This window comes from Erpetoichthys calabaricus, chromosome 12, assembly GCF_900747795.2.
Source record: "Erpetoichthys calabaricus chromosome 12, fErpCal1.3, whole genome shotgun sequence".
NCBI classification, from domain to species: Eukaryota; Metazoa; Chordata; class Cladistia; order Polypteriformes; family Polypteridae; genus Erpetoichthys; species Erpetoichthys calabaricus.
This window is the reverse complement of record NC_041405.2, coordinates 136,964,780-136,986,743: the sequence shown is the minus strand read 5'-3', so window position 1 is coordinate 136,986,743 and position 21,964 is coordinate 136,964,780. Positions and strand designations below refer to the sequence as shown.

General features: G+C 40.5%; 1 protein-coding gene across 1 annotated transcript; it reads left to right on the top strand.

Moving 5' to 3' along the window:
* The first annotated feature begins 10,229 nt into the window (after positions 1-10,229).
* Positions 10,230-20,524, top strand: micos13 (mitochondrial contact site and cristae organizing system subunit 13). Its single transcript, XM_028816364.2, has 4 exons — positions 10,230-10,394; positions 13,275-13,431; positions 15,181-15,232; positions 20,067-20,524. The coding sequence occupies exons 1-4, from the start codon at positions 10,366-10,368 to the stop codon at positions 20,162-20,164; spliced, it is 336 nt and encodes a 111-aa protein (XP_028672197.1). The 5' UTR covers positions 10,230-10,365; the 3' UTR covers positions 20,165-20,524.
* The last annotated feature ends 1,440 nt before the right edge of the window (positions 20,525-21,964 follow it).

Here is a 21,964-nt window from a genome sequence, read left to right as displayed (position 1 = left end):
GACCAAAGACATGAAGGTTAGGTGGACTGGTGATACTAAATTGGCCTGTGTGTGTGTGTGTGGTGTGTTCACAGAGCACTGGACTGGCGCCTTGTCCAGGGTTTGTTCCTGCCTTGCGCCCTATGCTTGCTGGGATAGTCTCCAGCTTCCCTGCGTCCCTTCTCAGGATAAAGTGGGTTTAGAAAATGGATGGATTTCCTTCATATGTACTGTATATATATAAAATCCTACCTCTGTGTGTCTGTCTGCTTTTCACAAGAGAATTACTTAAGGATTTAGATCGGGTTTTTTTCTGTAATTTGCTTGAACATTCCGGTTGATTTTGTGACTTCTCTCAACATGCTAAGTATCATAGTTCACTTGCAGTACCAATTTATTTGTGTGAATCCGAGAGAGTGGATGTGGGCCATCCTCACTCACGTGCCAGCCTCCATTCGAGTCGGTCTGCCTCTCGCCACGTGTTGGAGTGCACCTTTCCTCTGCTTAGCTAGAAATACCTGTTTGTTCAACAGATGTTATCATCAACAGATTGTTAAGGAGTAACATTTCATGTTTTCGAGAGAGAGAGATCACAACTACGTGTGTTTTAGAGGGTAGCTGCTGATTGCCAGAGATATCATGGCCATGTGCTTTTCTCCCCACATGGGGGACGCTCAGAGCTGAACACGATCAGATACAGTGGCAACGTTCGATGTTGGAGTGTACCTACCTTCCGCTTGGCCAGAATTACATTTTAAAAGTTTTTTTATTGATTTTTAAAGTTTGTCCTGTTTCACTACTATGTGGGCGGAGCCTTTGGGGACAGCTAGTACCGTATACAGAGAAAGTAAAAACTAATAGTTTACAACATCATCTAAAAAAAGTCAGAAATAAATGAAAAAGGACACTTTGCTAAACTTGTCGTAAAACTGTTAATGTCAGTTGTCATAAACAAAAAAAATCAACAAACTAAAATGGAAGCAAGTGGGCCATTATTTTACATAATGATTTCTTTTTTTTTTTTTTGACTGTCCCCTGTCTAGCTCTGTTTCCAGCTTTGTACCCACCAACCCCAAGATAGTCTCCGGTCCCACACGATCCAACACAAACGTAGTTATTTCTAAAATGGTGAGACAGATTATTTCAGCCAAGAGAAGGAATAATGCGATCACCTGAACATCTGCCTATGGAAATGTGTTTTGTGAACGCTTCCATCTTGTGGCTGCTAAATGTGTGTGCAGTACAAATACAGGTGCAGGCTGACAGAGTGCTACGGACATGCACCGACTACAAAATCCTTAACAGTAACCCAGTGTCACACACGCGAGCATGGGAGCCGGTGACAGGGACCAAAAGAAGGGAATTACATGCCTGGCTGGGGGGTGGCGGGGTGCACTCAACCCTCTTATTTTGTCCCTGCAGACCAGACACGGGAAATTCTGCCTGAGTACGAAAACGGCACTTCCGCCTCAGCTCTGAGGATGACATCACTTCCTGTCCCGGACCCGATAACGACATCACTTCCTGTCCCGGCCCCAAGGACGTCATTTCCTTAAACTTCCTTCCTCCGTTGGGCAGTTCTGTTTTGGACTCTCTTCTGTACTGTATTGTGCTGAAAACGTTACCTTTTGTAGCCAAAGTCAAGTACACGGATGGCTGCCCCAAACCTTTGTGTTGTGTCGAGGCTCATCGTTTCACACCAGTTAAGGGTTTACAAGACCACATCATCGGATTATTCGTGGAGAAATCTACCTCTGTTAATCAGGTTTCTCAGAGGCCAATAACTAGATCTATCTAATCACAGTAATGGCATTTTAGAAATCTAGTTTCTGTGAATAATTGGGCTATTGAAGCACATGTAAAGACACTAACTGACTGACATTTTCTTGACTGCTGCTCCTGTTCATACACATAATAATAATAATTCATTACATTTATATAGCACTTTTCTCAGTACTCAAAGCGCTATCCACACAGGGAGGAACCAGGAATTGAACCCACAATCTTCCACAGTCTCCTTACTGCAAAGCAGCAGCACTACCATTGCGCCACCTGTGAGGACATCTCATGGCCATACTTTCCACGCCAGTCTCATTCTGGTAACAGTGCCTGACAATTTATAACTTATATCAGGTGATCCTTCAGCGATTGAACCACCCATTTGATTTTGTTTCTCTATTTCAGCAGCCCCCCCCCCCCCTTTTTTTTACTATAAGTTGCACTTGGAATTTTAAAATGGCACAATATTGTGTTCAGTGTAGTGCTTAGCGCAGCTCCTTCCCATATCCAGCGTCCTGGGTTTGTATTTCATGCTTACATGTTCCCCATGTGCAGTATGCATGCTCTCCCCATGACTCAATCCTGGCATCTATCAGTGCAAACAATCCCTGGGTTGGATGCCATCTCAAAGCGAATACATTCAAATAAAGAAGCCTTTTGAAAAATGTACAAGGTTCTGGATGTGTTACTTTGCACTGAAATCCTGCAAGTTCATCCTGCCATCAAAGAAAAATGTGACAATGGCCCTGAGCCCACACTCTCGACGGCAGCAGAGCAGAGCAGCAGGGGTTAACTGTAAAGTACAGCTGTTGAATTAAAAAGAGGCTGCTCAGGGACTCAAAGCAGTCTGTCACATGCACTCATCTGATGTGACACGGTTAATAGATTATATTTTTTTTCCTCACCATGTTATGATTTTATGTTTTAAGATAGCACATTCAGAATGATCTCCACTAACAAAATAATTTTTAAAAAGCCTGAAGTTGATTGGAAATAACCATGAGGAATACACAGTGTGTGTCATATTTAGAAAACAGAGCATGTCCCAGCATTTCATTTATTTTCAGAATCTTGGCCGGCAGGTTTAAACTGTAAATAAGCTTTCTTGGGAGGCAATACAAAACACGCGCACAGCAGCCTGTTGGTATTGTAAGTGTAATTTCTTTTGCTGTCTCTCCTCATTAAGCCTCTTGATGTATGAGCTTCAAGCTTGCCAGTTAATTCATGTCAGTGCTAGAATACTAAAGTGCTAAAATGTAATGCAATTTGGATATGGCACAGTGATTAGCACAACTCCCTAACAGTTCCAGAGCCTTGGCACATATACTATTAGGAGAATACATGTGATGATTCAGAAAGCGAATGAATGGCTGCTGATCAAATGGTGCCAACTATGATTATAGCTACCTAATGTTACCTAAACAATTTACCTCTGGGGAACCTCTCGCTGTGGGTTTTCATTTTATTTATTTCTTGCTCTTAAGTGGACCCCCACCTTAAATAGACAGTTGTTACTTCCCAGCATCTACAGTTATTGTGTAAATGTAGAAATAGCTAACATAAACTGTACACTGGGGTGCCATGGTGGCATAGCGGTAGCACTGTTGCCTTGTACTAAAGTAAAGTACACTGTAAAGTCTGCATGTTTTCTTAACAATTTTTTCAATGGGCCACTATGTCAGCTACAGCTCTTACCTAACAATTCAAATATTCCATGTTACTGGTTACATTACTGGCTTAATTAGGGCAAGCACTACATTAGGACTGATTATTCAGAATATTAATAAACCTAGAAGCTGTTGTGTCATGAAAAACAAAAACATTTTTAACAATATGTTATTCATGTGGCATTTTGCACTACCACCTGATTGAGGCACTGTGCGTCCACTGTGATACTCGAATGAAGACAAGTGCCCCATATATCTACTGTACAAGACCAACTGCAGCAAATACTCTGGAACCAAACCTGGAAACAATAAGGAACGACTTAAGGTCATTTATACCAGGTACTATGCCCAGTGGGGGCTGAGTGGTCTTTAAGCCTGCAATAGGGTTGCCAGATGTCCCTTATATACGGGACATGTCCCATATTTGATAATTTTGTCCCCTGTCCCGTACTGACCTTTCAGGGACACCCAAAAACCCAATCAGGCAAGATGAAGGGGCATCGAAAGCTTGCATTTGTAATCTATTTAGTTAGCCAATAAAAGGTGTCATTTCTCCCTACTTTCTCCTGTATCAATCTATGGCTAACACGGTACAACACTCTACTGCTGTTACTAAGTCAATGTCACATCTGGGCCAAGAACCATGGACTTTCTTACCAAAAGATGGAAATGCAGTCGTCAAAAATGCCACTGAGGAACTTCAAGACTATTTCAATGGCTTCTCTTCGGCTGTGTTTGTGTGTATGATTATTACTGCAATGTACATTAGGTGTGAAAGCTGGATTTTAAAGCAAGTTACATATATCCTTTCTTTTGTACCATGTCATATGAAAAAGTTTGGATTTTTATTTATCATTGGCTGAGCTTTCAAAGTAGCAACTTCCTTTTAATATATGACATGCCTTATGGAAACAGTAGTATTTCAGCAGGGACATTAAGTTTATTGGATTAACAGAAAATATCCAATATGCATCACAACAAAATTAGACAGGTGCATAAATTTGGGCACCCCGACAGACATATGACATCAATACTTAGTTGAGCCTCCTTTTGTTAATGTAATTCTGGATACTGGATGGAGGTATTTTTAACCATTCTTCATACAAAATCTCTCCAGTTCAGTTCAATTTGATGAGCCTCCTTTTGCAAATATAACAGCCTCTAGACGCTGTCCTCCTATAGCCTTTGATGAGTGTCTGGATTCTGGATGGAGGTATTTTTGACCTTCTTCATACAAAATCTCTCCAGTTCAGTTAAATTTGATGGCTGCCGAGCATGAACAGCCTGCTTCAAATCTTCCCATAGATTTTCAATGATATTCAAGTCAGGGGACTGTGACGGCCATTCCAGAACATTGTACTTCTCCCTCTGCATGAATGCCTTTGTAGATTTCGAACTGTGTTTTGGGTCTTTGTCTTGTTGGAATATCCAACCCCTGTGTAACTTCAACTTTGTGATGCTTGAACATTATCCTGAAGAATTTGTTGATATTAGGTTGAATTCATGCGACCCTCAACTTTAACAAGGGCCCCAGTCCCTGAACTAGCCACACAGCCCCACAGCATGACGGAACCTCCACCAAATTTGACAGTAGGTAGCAGGTGTTTTACTTGGAATGCGGTGTTCTTCTTCTACCATGCAAAGCGCTTTTTGTTATGACCAAATAACTCAATTTTTGTCTCATTAGTCCAAAGCACTTTGTTCCAAAATGAATCTGGCTTGTCTAAATGAGCATCTGCATACAACAAGCGACTCTGTTTGTGGAGTCTCATCACCCTGCCATACAGATGTTCTTTGTGCAAATTTCGCTGAATTGTAGAACGATGTACAGACACACCATCTGCAGTAAGATGTTCTTGCAGGTCTTTGGAGGTGATCTGTGGGTTGTCTTTAACCATTCTCAAAATCCTGCGCATATGCCACTCTTGTATTTTTCTTGGCCTGCCAGACCTGTTGGGTTTAACAGCAACTGTGCCTGTGGCCTTCCATTTCCTGATTACATTCTTTACAGTTGAAACTGACAGTTTAAATCTCTAAGATAGCTTTTTGTAGCCTTCCTCTAAACCATGAGACTGAGCAATCTTTGTTTTCAGATCTTTTGAGAGTTGCTTTGAGGATCCCATGCTGTCACTCTTCAGAGGAGAGTCAAAGGGAAACACAACTTACAATTGACCACCTTAAATACCTTTTCTCTTGATTGGACACACCTGTCTATGAAGTTCAAGGCTTAACAGTCTAATCCAACCAATTTGGTGTTGCAAGTAATCAGCATTGAGCAGTGACAAGCATTCAAAACAGTAAAATTACAAGAGGCCCCGCATTTTTGCACAGCCAGTTTTTCACATTTGATTTAATTTCATACAACTAAATACTGCTTCACTAAAAATCTTTGTTCGGAAAATACCCCAGTACTCCGATGTTCCTAGGAAATGGAAGACATACCACTGTTATCTTTTTTGTTGAAAGGAGAGTCAATTATTATGAGGCTGAGAGGGGTTCCCAAACTTTTTCATATGACTGTATGCCTCTTGACTTAATATTTCTACCATGGTTATTAAAAAGAGGGGTACTACATACAGGTTCAAAATAAGGGCTGCATTTCTGAAAGAATACATTCTCAGGGAGCATGCACCCCCTGCTGGACACATATGCACAGAACACTAGGGCGGCAGATAATTTTGTAATTGCATCTTTGTTAGATGTTATTAAAAATAAAAAGCAAAGAATATTAAAATTATACTCTCCTATATTAAAAGTACAAATTTTATAAAGTCGCAATCAATTTCCAGATTGTTTAACAAAAGGAAAAAAAAAAAGAAATCGATTTAGCATGGTGGCACATTGGTTAGCGCTGGAACCTCACAGCTTCAGAGTACTGACTTTGCAGCGCACATCTGTCAGTGTGGTGGGTTTGTACATTGACCTCACAGTTTTCTCTCGATACATTGTTTTTTTCTCCCTTATTTCAAAGCCATGCAGTTTGACTGAAGACACTTAACTGGCTCAGTATGAATGAGTGTCAGTGTTGGTATGATCAAGAGCGTGATATACCAACCCAAATTTTAAAACAGTATGGTACCAGCATTTCGAGATTTTCAGTACTGGAAGTAAACATCAGCTTTCCACTGATAAGCTCCCCCGACACTCGGTAGAGTAGATGGGAAAAACATGCTGAGATGTTCTGTAGACTCCATTAAGCCGTAGGCTTCGATGCGATCGAGACAAGGCACTTTGGCACAATATCTGTTATTTGTTTCTGAACTGTTTTGGTATCGGCACTGAGGTCATAAAGCTGATATGGATACGGAAGATAAAAATTTAAGTTCTGATCCAGTACTAGTGCCCCATCTGGGGTTGACTACAATGTTGTGTCTGATGTTCCTAAGATAAAAGTTTACAACATTAGTACTGAGAAGAACTGGCCATTCAATCCAACAAAGCTTGCCAATCGTATCCACTTAATTTCTCCTATATAAATTCAATATATATATAACACTACCAGCACTTTTGGTTAACACCACATGGCTTTTCCACGTAGATGGAGCAATCAGGTAACATGCAAAAACTGCTTTAAATATTATTCCATCTTTGTTATTTTTTTAAATTCATTTTAATTAGAAGTAGATAACATTCTACTGTATATACAATCAAGTCAAACTTAACAAGTAAGCAAAGCAAAATTCAAACCCCACCCAAAAGAAAGTGAGGAGAACCACCAACTAAAGCTACTCTATATATTTCCCTGAAATGGAAGCTTATTCTGAAAAGTAATTGATTAAATCCTCCCATATTTTTTAAAAAGTTTTAAACAGATCCTCTAAGTGAGAATTTGATTTTTTCCAATTTCAAATAGTATGGAACACCAACTTAAAAATTGTGAGGTGGGATTCTTCTAGTTCATGTAGTTCCAGTAAGATAAGTCTACATGCTAGTAGTGAAGTAAAGGCAATTGCAGTTTGTTTGTCCTTCTCCACTTTAAGCCCATCTGTGAGCCCACCAAACACAGCTGATAATGGGTTCAGAGTGATTGTGACACCAATGATATCTGAGAGGTATTCAGAGATGTTTGTCCATGTTGAAAATTTGGTGCACACCCAAAAACATGTGGCCTAGTGCAGCTGGAGCTCCATTACAGCATTCACAGGGTGAATCTTGCCCTGGAAATATTTTGGGCAATTTTAAACAAGATAAACGCACTTGATAAAAGATTTTAAGTTAAATGATTGGACGCTTTGTACATAGAGAGCTCGAGTGTATTCTGTGCAAGACTGATCAATATTTCTTGTCTAATAAAATTAGGTGGGACGTGTGATGAAAATTGGACAGGTTCTGTTTAGCAAAGTTTCAAGCTTGAATGTAGTGGGAGAATTGCATTGATCAGAAGTTAAATTTGAAGTGTAATTGTTCATTGGATGCTGAGTGTTTAATACCCGGACATTTTCCAAACATTAACTACCGTATGTGTCTGAGAGGGTGGAAAAAGGTGGTTGTGATGTAGAGGTGCAACTGATAAAAGCTTCTCTGTCTTAAAGTGCTTCCATCTCTGTTAAATCATTGTTTATTGTGTTCACTATTCTCCAGCATTTCTAAAACATTCAACCTTTCCCTAGGTGTGGGTGCCAATGTCTGCCTGAATGCAATCTTCTGGGAGCTCCTACTGAGTTAGGACAGCTCACGAGCTCTCCAAAGTCCTGGTCAAGTTAGGAGTAGGTTCCTAAATTAGGATAATTAATCAAATGCCTTTACTTCTAAGAGTATGACCAGATGTTCACCATTCCAAAGTTTGTGAGCCAGTAAAGTCCATTTAAAGTCCTGGGTGTCTGGGCTAGCTAGTGTCCTGGATTAAAATCAAGATCCAGGCCATTAATGACCTCTTGGGCACAGCCATCAGCAGTGTGTCTGTCTGCAGTGAGAGTGTCGACCTTGTCAAGAGGTTTACTTACCTTGGCAGTGACATTCATGTCTCTGGTGACTCTTCCTATGAAGTCAGTAGACGGATTGGGAGAGCATGGAGGGTCATGAGGTCACTAGAAAGGGGTGTGTGGCGCTCCCAATATCTATGCAAAAGGACAAAGGTCCAAGTCTTTAGAGTCCTGGTGCTTCCTGTCTTGCTCTATGGTTGTGAGACATGGATGCTATCCAGTGACCTGAGACGAAGACTGGACACCTTTGGTACTATGACTCTCCTCAAAATCCTTGGGAACCATTGGTTTGACTTTGTGTCGAATGAGTGGTTGCTCATGGACTCCCGAATGAGGAACATTACCTGCATTGTGAGGAAGCGTCAGTTATGGCACTATGGCCATGTGGCGTGTTTTCCCCGAGGGTGATCCAGCTCGTAAGATCCTCTTTGTTGGGGACCCGAGTGGCTGGACCAGGCCCAGGGGTCACCCACGTAACACCTGGCTGCGGCAGATAGAGGGTCATTTCCGGAGGGTGGGACTGGACTGCGTGTCTGCCTTGGGGGTTGCAAACCGGGATCCTGAGTTGTTTTGTCGTGTGGTGGGTGCAGCAACACACTGTACCAGTGCATGCTCCCCAACTTGACTTGACTCTAAAGTCCATTTTCCTATTCTGAGACTTTTGGTAAGTACGGGCCATGATCTGAATAAATTAATAATAACACTGTGGTCCTGAATTTGCTTCATAATACTTATTGTAATGCAGTTTTTAAAATCAATAATACTAAAACTGAAATCTGGATGAACGTATACTTAGGTGGTGCATGACATTTAAAGATGTGGCTTTACAGTGCTTGGACCCTATTCCTTTCAGAGGGTGTTAATTGTGCCCACATGGTGGAACTGGCATGCCCCCTTTGTGTTCAACTGGATATCTACTGCCACTCCAAAGGCACCATTTCGGGGGGCTTGCTGACTTTAAACTGCATAGTGTGACTGAGTGTGGGTGTCTGCAAGAATGAGTCCTGTAACGTAGTGGCGTTTTTTCCCTTCTTTCGGTAACTACTATCAGGCTTCTCAATTACTCAATAATGGATTCAAAAATGGATTGAATAAGAAAAAAGGTCAAACGAAAAAAGATATAAATAAAAAAGAACATTATGATACATGTTAAGGCACACGGTAAGAATTATACATTTATAATTCTGTAAAGCATACCACCTCGGATGGTATCTCATATTATTTTTATTTTTCAGCATGGAATTTTACGATATTTAAATGTATATTTCTCTCCAACTTTAACGCCTATTAAGGTATCTAACTGAATAAATGTTACGTATTATTTTTTAAGGCACAACTTTAATCCAGTACCTGAATTGGAGCGTCAGGATTTTCCTCCAATCAGAGGACAGCAAGTTTATGTGAACAAAGGCACCAATATTGTCCTGCAGTTTGCTATTGTTTTACTTCTCACTCAGAGGTCCAAGTTCACATCTGATATTGTTGTTCCTTAACACGTGTGCTATTGGAAATACATCTTATTGTCTTGCAATAAATGTTTTTTCGCGGCTTTCAGTGTAGTATTGTCCACTCGATAGGAAAAGAGTTGTTAAATAATTTGGGACCAGTATTCGGAGGATTGCCGGCGCATGCGGTTTTTATGAAGACACTTTCGGATTACCGGTAAATGGACGGAATACATTTAATTTAATGACTTTTAAGTTTCAATTACATGAATTTTCCGTTAAAAAATCTTACGTGTTATTAATAAGGCGTACAAAATTTAAAAAAAATTTCAACGATTTAAAATATACCAGCACACAAAAAAGGACTGCATTTCCCAGCGATCCATGCGAAACGATGACTCATTTTCCCGGGTCAATTTCTTTGAATAAACTTTATTCAAACTCTGTTTCTGCCGTTGCGCGCTTGTGCAGTGACCTTGCCTGTGTCTTGAACTCAGGGACGGTAGGAAGTTACGTTCCTGGTGCTCTTTTGTGGATTATTTACCAGAAGTACCATTGTTTCCACAGGGTCTCATGGCTCCTCGGATTTTCCCATTCGTAAAGTGAGTTGAGGATTTGAGTCGTGGAATTTTTTTAAAGTGTCATTCAGTCCAATGCCCTGTCCGCGTGTACGAGTCCAGGACTAAGTGTCTGTTATTATCTTGAGGTTTACATTTCGCGCATATAGGGGAGAAAGCTTTCGTTTTTGGAGACACATCCCCGATGTATATATCTTGGACGCTTTTACGTAATACTGTTTGTAAGAAAAATGATGCGTTTTATCACGTCCGGCACAGGAATATAAATAGTTCAGGACATTGTCACAGAGAAAGGGTGACAGTTCCACGCATTTAACAACAACATGCATGAAAGTAGCGCGAAGTGCTTTACAACATCGACAGCTAGAAGTAGTTACACAAAGAAATTAAAAACTACAGAGCAGCTAATTGTAATAGCAAATTCAAAAAATCTTCTAGAAGTTCCACAGTCACTGCGGCTTTTGTTCCAGGTGACTTTTTAGTTGGTGGTATCTTTTATTTTGAAATTAGTTGCAGTTCCCCGACTTCTTTAAGCCCTTACCTCTTTGATCTGGTTATGGATGTGTTGACTTGTGTGATAAAAGACCAGTCACTCTGGTGCAGGTTTTATTCTGATGACATTGTATTGTGTACCACCCAGGAGTTGGAATTGGTGAGGAACTTAGAAGAATGGAGAAGGGCTTTGGAACATAGAGGACTGCAAGATAAATAGAAAGAAGACAGGATATTTGAGGTTTAATGGTGATCAACGTTCAGAAGTTAGCCTGCAGGGAGAGCAATTGAAAAGAGTGGATACATTAAATATCTAGGATCAGTGGTAGCCCAAGATGGAATATTAGATTCAGATATAACTCGTAGAGTGCAGCGTGGATGAAACAATTGGAAGAACATATCAGGAGTATTGTGTGATGGAAGCATCAAGGCAAAGGTTAAAGGTACGGTGTTTTAAGACAGTGGTAACACCAGCAGTTATTTATGGAGCTGCGACATGGGCAGTAAAGGGAGCACAAGAGGAGAAGTTTAAGTATGGCAGAAATGTGAATGCTGAGATGGATGTATGGAGTTATAAACAAGGACATAAAAAGAAATGAGACATTCAGAGATACAACAAAAGTGGAAGAGATATCAAAGAAAGTGTAGGAAAGAATGTTGAAGTGGTATGGCCATGATGAGGAGAGACAATGAATATGCGTGCAGAAAAGTGATGGGAACGGAAGTGCAGGGAAAGAGAAAGTGAAGGAGGGCAAAGCAGAGGTGGGTAGATAAAGTAAAGAAGATCAGAAGGAAGAGGGCTTGACTGGCAAGGAGGTGCAGGACCGAGCTGTATAGAAAAGGTTGATCAGGCACATTGACCCCATAAAGAAGAGGGAAAAGATCAAGAGGAGGAAGAAGAAGTAGTCTGTGATTCCCTGCTTCATTGTAGTGTTTAATAAGAATTTGCAAATTATGTGCTTGAACTTGCAGGTGTATTTTTCAATATCAATTATTGTTACTTATTTCTGATATACCAACTGTCATCCAGGGTTTACCTGAGAAGAATTGCATTAATAGCAAAACTGCAGTTGTGAGTGTTACTGCCATGCCGCACCAGGAGACCTATGAGGTTCAATTCTCATCCCAGTCACTGCCTGTGTGGGTTTTGTGCCTCCTTCTTGAATCTGAATTTGCTTTGGTGTTGCCTCCCTAAGAAGTGTGTGTGTTAGAACTGGACATGACTTTGGCACGTCCCACTTTTGGAAACGCATGGGATTTCCTCAGGTAGAGCTGGAATCTGTACCTGAAGACAGGGAAGTCTACTTTGACCTGCTTGGCTTGCTGCTGCCGCTGCCGCTGCCGCCATAGCCCCTACTAGAAAAGGCAGTTTCAGGAAATGAGATGAGAAAAGACTAATTTGTGACTGAGATTGGCCACTGCAGCCCTCCAGAACCAACACTGCCCACCCTGAATTAATCTATGACTTGAGAGTTGGATACGAGCATCAGCTAACATAACATAACATTGGCAAAGCCACCAAATCCTCATTCAGGAAGCTGAAGTCTCACCCAACGGTTGAAGCAAGACAAGAACTAGTTTAGTACAAGTTGGCAGTCCTTTGCAGGAACACTTGCTTACATGTTTGTTTGTTTCCTGTCTAATTTTATCACATGCAGTAAATGTTTACCTTACAGGACATTTGTTCATCTGTTTAGTCCATCACGGTTAACAGTATTACACTTGAAGTATTTTGAAAGTTAAGTGCAGACAGTTTAACGTGTTAGTTTTGTTAGCCAAAGCTACCAGTTTGTATTTTTCTTGTTCGATTTTTTTCAAGCACTTATGTAGAGTGAAGTAAAAAGCAGTCTCTCATCCAAAAAAAAAAAAATATTGATGGCATTAAATTATTATTTTGTTTTCCTTGTTCTAGTTTTCTGAAGATGAATTACCTTGAAGACAGTACCATACCTTTCTCCAACTCACTTAATCCAGTCCAGAGCTGCAGAAGTGTGGAGCTTATCCTGAGACTAGTTTGCAGTCCATCACTCACTAATGCAGACACCTACACTCGCACAGGACCAGTTTAGTATTCACAGTTATCCTGGCATGCACATGATTGGGAATGTGGGAGGAAAACAACACACATAGACATAGAGAGAATGGACAAAGTCCACATGGGCAACAGCGTGGTGCAGGAATGACAACCAGGCTTCTGAATCTGTGGGGTGGCAGCGCTAACCACCACTCAGCTGTACCACCCCAACTTCTGTGATCGTGCTCTTCTTTATTAGAAGTCAATCCTTGAACGTTTTATGCTATATTTTTCCCAGTCTTTATGTACATTGAAGTTGTTTGATGAGATAGATATGCATATGGCATCAGAGTAGAACATTGGCAGGGGTGAAATTCTGTAATCACTGTTTATTTCAGGCTGATGACCAAATTTGGTATTGCCGGGGGAGCAGTGTACCTCACCTACAGCCAGGGTCTTCTTGAAGGCAATGTGAAGGGATCAGAAGTGTTGAGCAAAGCAAAATCAGCCATCCCACCTGCTGTGGAGGAGTGGACAAAGTACTTTGGCTGGGAGGTAAGAGGCAGGAGACACTCCATTTTTTCTTGTTTAATTTAACTCAGTTCATTTTAGTCTAGTGCTCTTCACCAAGCGCAGACACAGACCGCTGTGACAAGTTCTCAGTTAAAATATAAATACAGGCTTCACAAACTACTAACATTATAATGAGAACACGTCAAGAAACAGATTTGTATAAACACTTAGGAAAACATAGTAGTTTGAAAATAGGATAAGTTGAATATTTTTCGAGTTGGAGTTATTTCTTCACAAATATTGTGTATTTAAATTTGCCACTTGAGCTTTTGTTCAAAAGGTTATTTTCTATGAATTAAAAAAAATATCTTTACACTTTATATTGCAGTCTAAGGAGCATGGAGGAAAAGCTTAAAAACTTACCAAATGCATTTATTTTTCAAGCCAAGACATTTCATCTCTGTCTTTTGTGTTTCCAGTTCATGTCTGTGACAACAGAAGGGGTCTGGAAATACTTATAGTATCAGCAATATGCAATAAAATTTCTCTCGTGGTAAGGATATATTTTCTATTTGCTTGTGTGAATTCTCATATAAATGTGGAAGTAAATCAAAACAAAACCAACCATGTGGCACAAAAGCTTACTGTGATTTGGTCTGTCGGGAGGAAACCAAACATCCCTCTGTTTGTAAGTTTTTAAGCTTTTCCTCCATGCCCCATACTCTCCATTGTAAAACACCAGAGTGGGCAAGGTAATTTTTTTTTTAACTTTATAGAAAGCATTTAACTTTAGAATACAATTTTGTGTGGCAAATGCATATATACGATGTTTGTGAGGAAATAATTTCGACTTCGAAAATAACAGACTTATCCTTTATCATAAATAGAGCCCAGGAATATATGGTCATGATGGCCGATATAAGAATACACGTCTCTCCTTTTTGTTTTTCAAGACTGCTTGATGAAGGAGGCCGAACACTTGTATTATAATTTTTACAAAATAAATATTTTTAATATACTCATATTATTCCTTAGGGCACGGGTGTCGAACTCCAGGCCCTGAGGGCCGCAGTGGCTGCAGGTTTTCATTCTAACCATCTTCTTCATTAGTGACCAGTTTTTGCTGCTAATTAACTTCTTTTGCTTTAGTTTTAATTAACTTGACTCAGGCCCCTTAGTTGTCTCTTTTTTTAATTAGCAGCCAAACAATAACAAGACACAAAACAAGCTGCCACATGACCAGCTCACCTGTGCCCGTCACAATATCTGAAAATAAAGAAAAGTGAAGGTCTCGGTAAGGTTGATCTCTCAGGTCACCAAAACATTTTGACGAACAGAAAGTCAAAAGTTTTAGAAATGTCTTCTGTGGCAGAATGAGAGCAGCAACAGGCCATGGAATTAAATAACGGGCTTAATTAACAGCAAGAATCAGCTTCTCATTAATAGATTGGTTGTAGTTTGAAATCCCAGTTTAGCTGCTCATCTGTTGGCTCGTTTCATGTCTCATTTCTGTTTTGCTGCCATTTCATGAAGAAACAAATCAATTCAGAGGACTGAATCCTTAAAAACAGGGCTATTAAAATGAAGGGAAAGGGGGTTAATTAGCAGTGAAAACTGGTCACTGATTAGGAAAAGGGTGAGAATGAAAACCTGCAGTCACTGTGGCCTTCCAGGCCTGGAGTTTGACACCCCGGCCTTAGGGGAAAAATAATAAGTTAGCTTTGGTCCTTGAACTCTTATAATGTGTTTATTTTTTCTAATTCTGCCTTGTTCTCAAATTTCTATTTGTAGCTACCATCTGCTCCTAAAATTGATTTTTCGCCTACTGAAATGTGGAATTCTGGTAAGAAGTTTTTTTTTGATAATTGACTTTAACTGGATAAGTGAGTTAGGAAACGGATGGATGGGTGGAATTGTTTAGTTAGTGTTAGAAAATGGCTATTGTTTCTTCACTGTTGTTTATTCCATCTGGTGAATGCAGGAGTACCATAAGACTTGTTAAGGTGTTACATTGTAAAGGGGACCTGGGTAATGCATAGTCTTTAGAAAAGCGAAATATCCTTCCAAACTTATATATTTTAGATTTATTTACATATTAAAATATATACGGTGGAGTTTGCATGTTCTCCCCGTGTCTGCGTGGGTTTCCTCCCACAGTCCAAAGACTTGCAGGTTAGGTGGATTGGCAATTCTAAATTGTCCCTAGTGTGTGATTGGTGTGTGTGTGTGTGTGTGCCCTGCGGTGGGCTGGCGCCCTGCCCGGGGTTTGTTTCCTGCCTTGTGCGCTGTGTTGGTTGGGATTGGCTCCAGAAGACCCCCGTGACCCTGTAGTTAGGATTTAGCGGGTTGGATAATGGATGGATGGATGAATATATACGGTCCAGGAGAGACTTAAGCCCCTGTGGCCCTGAACTGGACTAAGCAAGGTTGATGTTGCATAGTCCGGTATCATCCAAAAGAATTTTTAATTTATCTAGAATACTGAATGTTTAGTTGAAATTGGGAGAATGAAAAAGAGGTGCTGGACGGGTGTATCCATCCCTTAATCAGAAAAAAGTGTTAAACCTCTTTTTTTGCCATAGGAATGTCAGTTGCATAGAATTTGAATTTGATTTGATGAAGTTTGTACAAATAAAATATCAACACAAACATCAGTAAGCAATAAAATAGATAAGATGCTAAAAGCTTCAGTTTCACTCAGAAAAAGTAGTGTGACTCTAAAATAGGGAGGTGATGACCAGGGATTTTAGAAATTGTGCACACCACTCTCTTGAGCTGTTCTCAGGAGAGAGGTTGTCCTACCAAAATCCTGAGTGATTCTAATGGGCGGGGCCCCAAGTTATGATGTATTACTGTCATAATAAGGAAGCAATCCAAATGAAATAAGATCAATACTGACATGTACTTGAAGATTTTTGACTCTTTTGTGAATGAACCGGATGACCGTGAGATCATTGAAGGTTATTTCCAGCAAGATGGGGCAACTTGTCACACGTCAGCTCGCAGCAAGTCAGGCACAAATTGAATCGTTTTTTGGCCACCTCATTCTCCAGACCTGTCGCCTCCGGATTTCTTCCTTTGGGGAGCACTGAAAGGAAAAGTGTACAAGAACTGGAACAATTACAGAGAAACATTGAACAGGTAATTGCTGCCGTCACCCCTACAATGCTTACAGATACCTTTGCCAGCATGGAGCACCATTTCAGTCTGTGTTTGTAAGAAGAAGGTGACCATTTCTAACACCGAATGAGATTGGATCGTTTACACATCTATCAAGGTGTGCACTGTACTTATTTCATTTCTATCGCTTCATTATTACGTGAGTAACACATCTTAACTTGGCACCCCACCCATTAGAGTCTCCCTGTATAATGGAGGTTAAATAATTGTCCTGTATAAAGCGGACATTGCTTCTTATGCCACTCCAAGCTTCTTAAACTATCTCAGAAGGTAAAGAGTCAGCTGTGAACTTTTACTGTGTCTAAAAAATGGATAAAAGCTTTAGTGGATCAAAATATGGAAATGGACAGATGATTCCATAAGTTTTACACGTTTTTAATATTAATTAAATGCTCTGTTTTCTCTCCACATTCCCAAAAATGTCAGTTAGATGGATTGGTAATTCTAAAGTGCCCCTGTTTGTCTGGTTGTATGTGTGAGTGGGTCCAGTGATAGACTGCCATCTTGTTCCATGGTTAATTCCTGTCTTGCAGGCCATGTTGCCAGGATGGGGTCCAGCTCCCACCCTCTCTAAATCTTAAGCTGGTGTATTTAAGTTGGTGTAAAAATTCACCAACAAGACGTTGTGCTTTAACCAGTTTGTTCCTCAGTAAATAGATGAACAAATAAGAAAGAGAGCGACCATTAAGGGCACAGATAAGTTTAGCTTTTGTGAGAAGGGCTTGTCCAATTTGTGCATCGCACAACCGTATCTAATACTGGTAGTGATTCTGGGCCGTATGGGAGGACAGCACAATACCATATGAAGTCTCATCTGGAAAATACAGCAGTGACAATTCAGAAACCATTTAATAAAATATTTTTTGGTTCGATGAGTGTAAGCTGTAATGGTTTTCATTTTTAGTGTATTCCAGAATTACACATTACACCTGGCCACACAGTGGTGCCAGTGCCATAGGCGTTAGGCTGACAGGCAGGGGACTCAGCAAGGAATATCAGATGAATTTTTGTCCTTCATGAATGGAATAGCACACCAAAAACAACACCTGAGCTCTTGGTTTTAGGAATAAAAAGCTCTGAAAGTTTCATTGTACTCTTAGTTAATTTTCCCTGGATGTTGGGGATGGATTATTCCCCTTTCTTGTCACCTTCATCCTATGCTGCAATATCCCTTTCCTGTTAGGTGAGGTATCTCTTCAATGGTAGTATCCCATACAATTCAATGTGTTGTTACCATGTGATTTGGACTTTGTTGTAGGGGAAAGTTGCCGTCTGTCTTCCTGCATAGTTCCAGACATTGGTAAATTCAGTGCCTTTGTTTCTTCACATGATGAAAGCAGATCTGTGAATCTGCAAATTATGTATGCATTAGTTTTTTGAGACCAAAGATGCTTGCTCATCAACAACTTAAAAACTCTGGATCAGGAAAGATATCAGCATTTGCAGCACAATGGTATTAAAATAGCCTGTCTTTATAGTGGAGGAGTCAGTGTTTGCATTGAAGGTATTGCTAGAATGGAAAAGATTTCCCCTTCCCTGCAGCCATACCATCGTTGATGTTATGATGGTGTCCACAAGCCTCAACCTGATGATATTTCTGCCAGGTTTTGTAGGACCTACAGGATCACATGTACTCATAAACATTGACATTCGATTATCTTATAGCAGTGGTCTCAAACTCCAGTCCTGGAGGGCTGCAGTGGCTGCAGGTTTTCATTCTAACCCTATTCTTAATTGGTGACCAGTTTTTGCTGCTAATTAATCTCCTTTTCCTTTTATTTTAATTGACTTGTTTTTTAAGATTTGTTCCCCTGAATTGCTTCATTTCTTTTCTTAAATTGCATTCAAACAGAAATGAAATGTGATGTGAGTGAACCAACAAAAGACCAACTAAGTCAGGGCCTTCAACTCCAACCAGTTGCTTAATTAGGCGCCGAGGCTTGTCGTTAATTGAACCCGTTCTTTAACTCTATGGCTTGTTGCTGCTCTCATTGTACCATAGTGTACATTTCCAAAATGGTTGATTTTCTCTTTTCTAAGAGCACTGGTCAAATGTTTTGGGGACCTGAGCTGATCAGTAATATCTTTATATATAATACGCTACCATGGCTGTCTGTTTGTCTGTCCAGGATTTTAAATCACCTGTAGCTCACACACCGTTTGAACTATTGACCTGAAATGTGGTTGGTACACATACTATGTGACGTCTACTATCCGCTTTCAGGGTGATTATTGACGTCCAAGATTATTCCTCTTTTTATTTTATTTTATTGTAGAATCAACTCTCAGCATTGGCCGGCAGGGTGGCTGAGTGGCGCATGCATATGGGTGCCGTTCTCATCCCTACCATCTTCGCCATCACTTCCCCTACCTCTTCATATCTTAAATCATTCTTGAGGCAGATTGATTAATTAATTAATTAATTTCATTTCATTACATTACATTTATATAGCGCTTTTCTCAGTACTCAAAGCGCTATCCACACAGGGAGGAACCGGGAAGCGAACCCACAATCTTCCACAGTCTCCTTACTGCAAAGTAGCAGCACTACCACTGCGCCACCTGTGAGGACAGATTGAAGTCCTAAGTGCCGGCTTAAATGAAAAATTAAAGAAAACTTACTAAGTAATTGAAACACAAACACTGACTTACTCAGTTTTAACACGGACAGATGCTGACGAAAGAAGAGAAGAAGCGGGCCGCTAGGGTGGAGAAAAGAAGAGCTGCTCAGGAAGCAGCAAGGACATCAACCTCTGAGCAAACAAATGATAAACGTACAGAGAAAGAGGATGAAAACTAGGAATGCTCAAGTCAAGTGTATTCGTGCAGTGCGCTATTACTGTTTTTCAGATATTGTACGATGGATACGGTTTGCTGGCCGTGTTTTGGCTTATTTTGTATCTCATTAATGTCTGGCTGCTAATGAAGAAAAAAGCAATTAAGGTATCAGAGTCTTCAAGAGCAAGTCAATTAAAATGAATTCAAAATAAGTTCATTAACAGCCAAAACAGGTCCCTAATTAAGAAAAGCGTTAGAATGAAAACCTGCAGCCACTGCGGCCCTCCAGGACCAGAGTTTGAGACCACTATCTTACAGCTAAAATCCAAAGAAAAGCAAGCGTCCCCTGCTGTTTTTATTTATAAACCAAATTGAGAAAAATTGTGAAATAGTTTGTCTTCTGAGTCTCCATTATAGTATTTTTTTATTTTCCACATACAGTACATGCACGTTTATCTGCCTTGTGTATTCCCAAGCATCAGCCCATGATAATGTTATTATTTTCCTTGTTATTTACATGTGTATGTGTTTCCTAGCTGTGCACAACTCCAGCCAATCATCCCCATAATTTTATTACGTATGAAGAAGAGCCTACCTGGCTGCCTTGATTATTTCAGCCTTTTGCGGTAGCCGATGTGAATGTGTCTTTAGGCTCCAGGAGACTCCAGGCCTTGTGATAATCGTTCTTTGCCTTTTTTTTTTTTCTTTTCCCCCTGCAGGTGTTCATATGAGTGTATCAGCTCTGTCTGTTGCCCCCACCCGAGCCTGTGAGTACACCCATCAAGGATGGCAGTACCTTAAAAATCTAGCCAAATAAAAGCCTGACTGACGAACTTCTGTGTTCTGTCTGGCCACTGTGTTTGCCGTCATCAATGAGATGCGTATTGTGGATTCCCCAGAGAACTGTGCCGGGGTAGGCGGCGAGGATTACCAGTAAAACATTTCTTTGTGCATGGCTTTGCCTGAGGCTTCACACCATACCTGTGCTTATTTAATATTACCCATCTTTAAAATGTTTCATTGGAAAGATCCAAAGATTTTGGCTTACAAGCTGGGATGCTGTGCTCTTTGACTGGTCAATAAATGTTGCTTTACTGGCATGTAGTGGGGATTCATCAAAATCAAAAATGGGCAGGCCTGTAATTTTGTAAATCTTCAAAAATAAATAATGATCAAGTAGTGCGCCTGTGAATATACTGTATGTATGCATGCAGACAGCCAGGATGTGCATCATTGATGATGAAGTCCAGAGGAGCGGTGAATTCAGAAGCGGGCCCTGTGGATGGTGGACTCCTTTCTCCTGCTTGTTTCTTGTTTTCAGGTTTGATTCTGAACATGGTGCATCACTACTGCAACCATACACTGGGATGGGGTGGAGTTTATTCAGAACGAGAAGATCTGATTATCTGCTCACAGGGTGAAGTTGCGTATGCAGCAAAGGCAGGGAACAGTCACTTACAGCACGGGTGTCGAACTCCAGTCCTCGAGGGCCGCAGTGGCTGCATGTTTTCATTCTAACCATCTTCTTCATTAGTGAGCCGTTTTTAATCCTAATTAACTTCTTTTGCTTTAGTTTTAATTAACTTGACTCAGGCCCCTTAATTGTTTCTTATTCCTTAATTAGTAGCCAAACAATAATGAAACATCAAACAAGCCACCATATGACAGAAAAAACAGAAAAATCAACAGATTTGGAAATGTCTGCTGTGGCAGAATGAGAGCAGCAACAAGCCATTGAATTAAATAACGGGCTTAATTAACAGCAAGAATCAGCTTCTCATTAAGAGACTGGTTGGAGTTTGAAATCCCAGTTTAGCTGGTCATCTGTTGGCTCGTTTCATGTCTCACTTCTGTTTGGCTGCCATTTAATGAAGAAACAAAGCAATTCAGAGGACTGAATCCTTAAAAACAGGGCTATTGAAAAGAAGGCAAAGGAGTTAATTAGCAGCGAAAACTACTCACTAATTAGGAAAAGGGTTTGAATGAAAACCTGTAGCCACTGCGGCCCTCCAGGCCAGGAGTTCGACACCCCTGACTTACAGTATGTGTGGACTAAATGTCAAGAAATGCAGGCAAGGTAGATTATATATTGAAGGAAGCGGTGGGTTAGTCTTCACACTTGAAAGGACTTGGATGTTATTTATGAGGTATTCTGCTTTGAGAGCTGCAGTGATATTGAAGCAGGTCTTTTCGGTTAGGACTCCTAGACCTTGTGTGCAGGCTCAGTGTCCGAATTCCAAAATGAAACAGGGCAGGCATTTGGGAGGAAAAGAAATCCTGTCACTGGCAGCCAGACAATATGTCCAGCATTACTGACGTTGCATCAGTTTGATTGCCATGTTTCAAAGGTTACTGCACATTTTTCTCTTTGTGTATTATACTTGTATTGCCACGCTGAGCAGGCATTTTAGAAAACCCCATGACACTCACACAGAACAACCAAGCATGGGGTCTGAACTGAGGATGCTGGATCTGTGAGGCAGCAGTGCTAAACACTTGTTAATGGTAGCGGTATATTTTAGTAAACTTCTCTTACTGTCTCTTTCATACCTTATAAGAATGCTGGCAATGACAGTGGTAAATTAAGTGCTGGCACACTTTTTTATTGTCTCACTCG

What these genes read in the sequence shown, in the direction of transcription:
- micos13 (XM_028816364.2), top strand. Translation starts at nt 10,366, where the DNA reads ATGGCTCCTCGGATTTTCCCATTCGTAAA. An exon ending in CGGATTTTCCCATTCGTAAA is followed by an intron (nt 10,395 to 13,274) that starts GTGAGTTGAGGA and finishes TGTTTATTTCAG; the next exon opens with GCTGATGACCAAATTTGGTA. An exon ending in TACTGAAATGTGGAATTCTG is followed by an intron (nt 15,233 to 20,066) that starts GTAAGAAGTTTT and finishes TTCCCCCTGCAG; the next exon opens with GTGTTCATATGAGTGTATCA.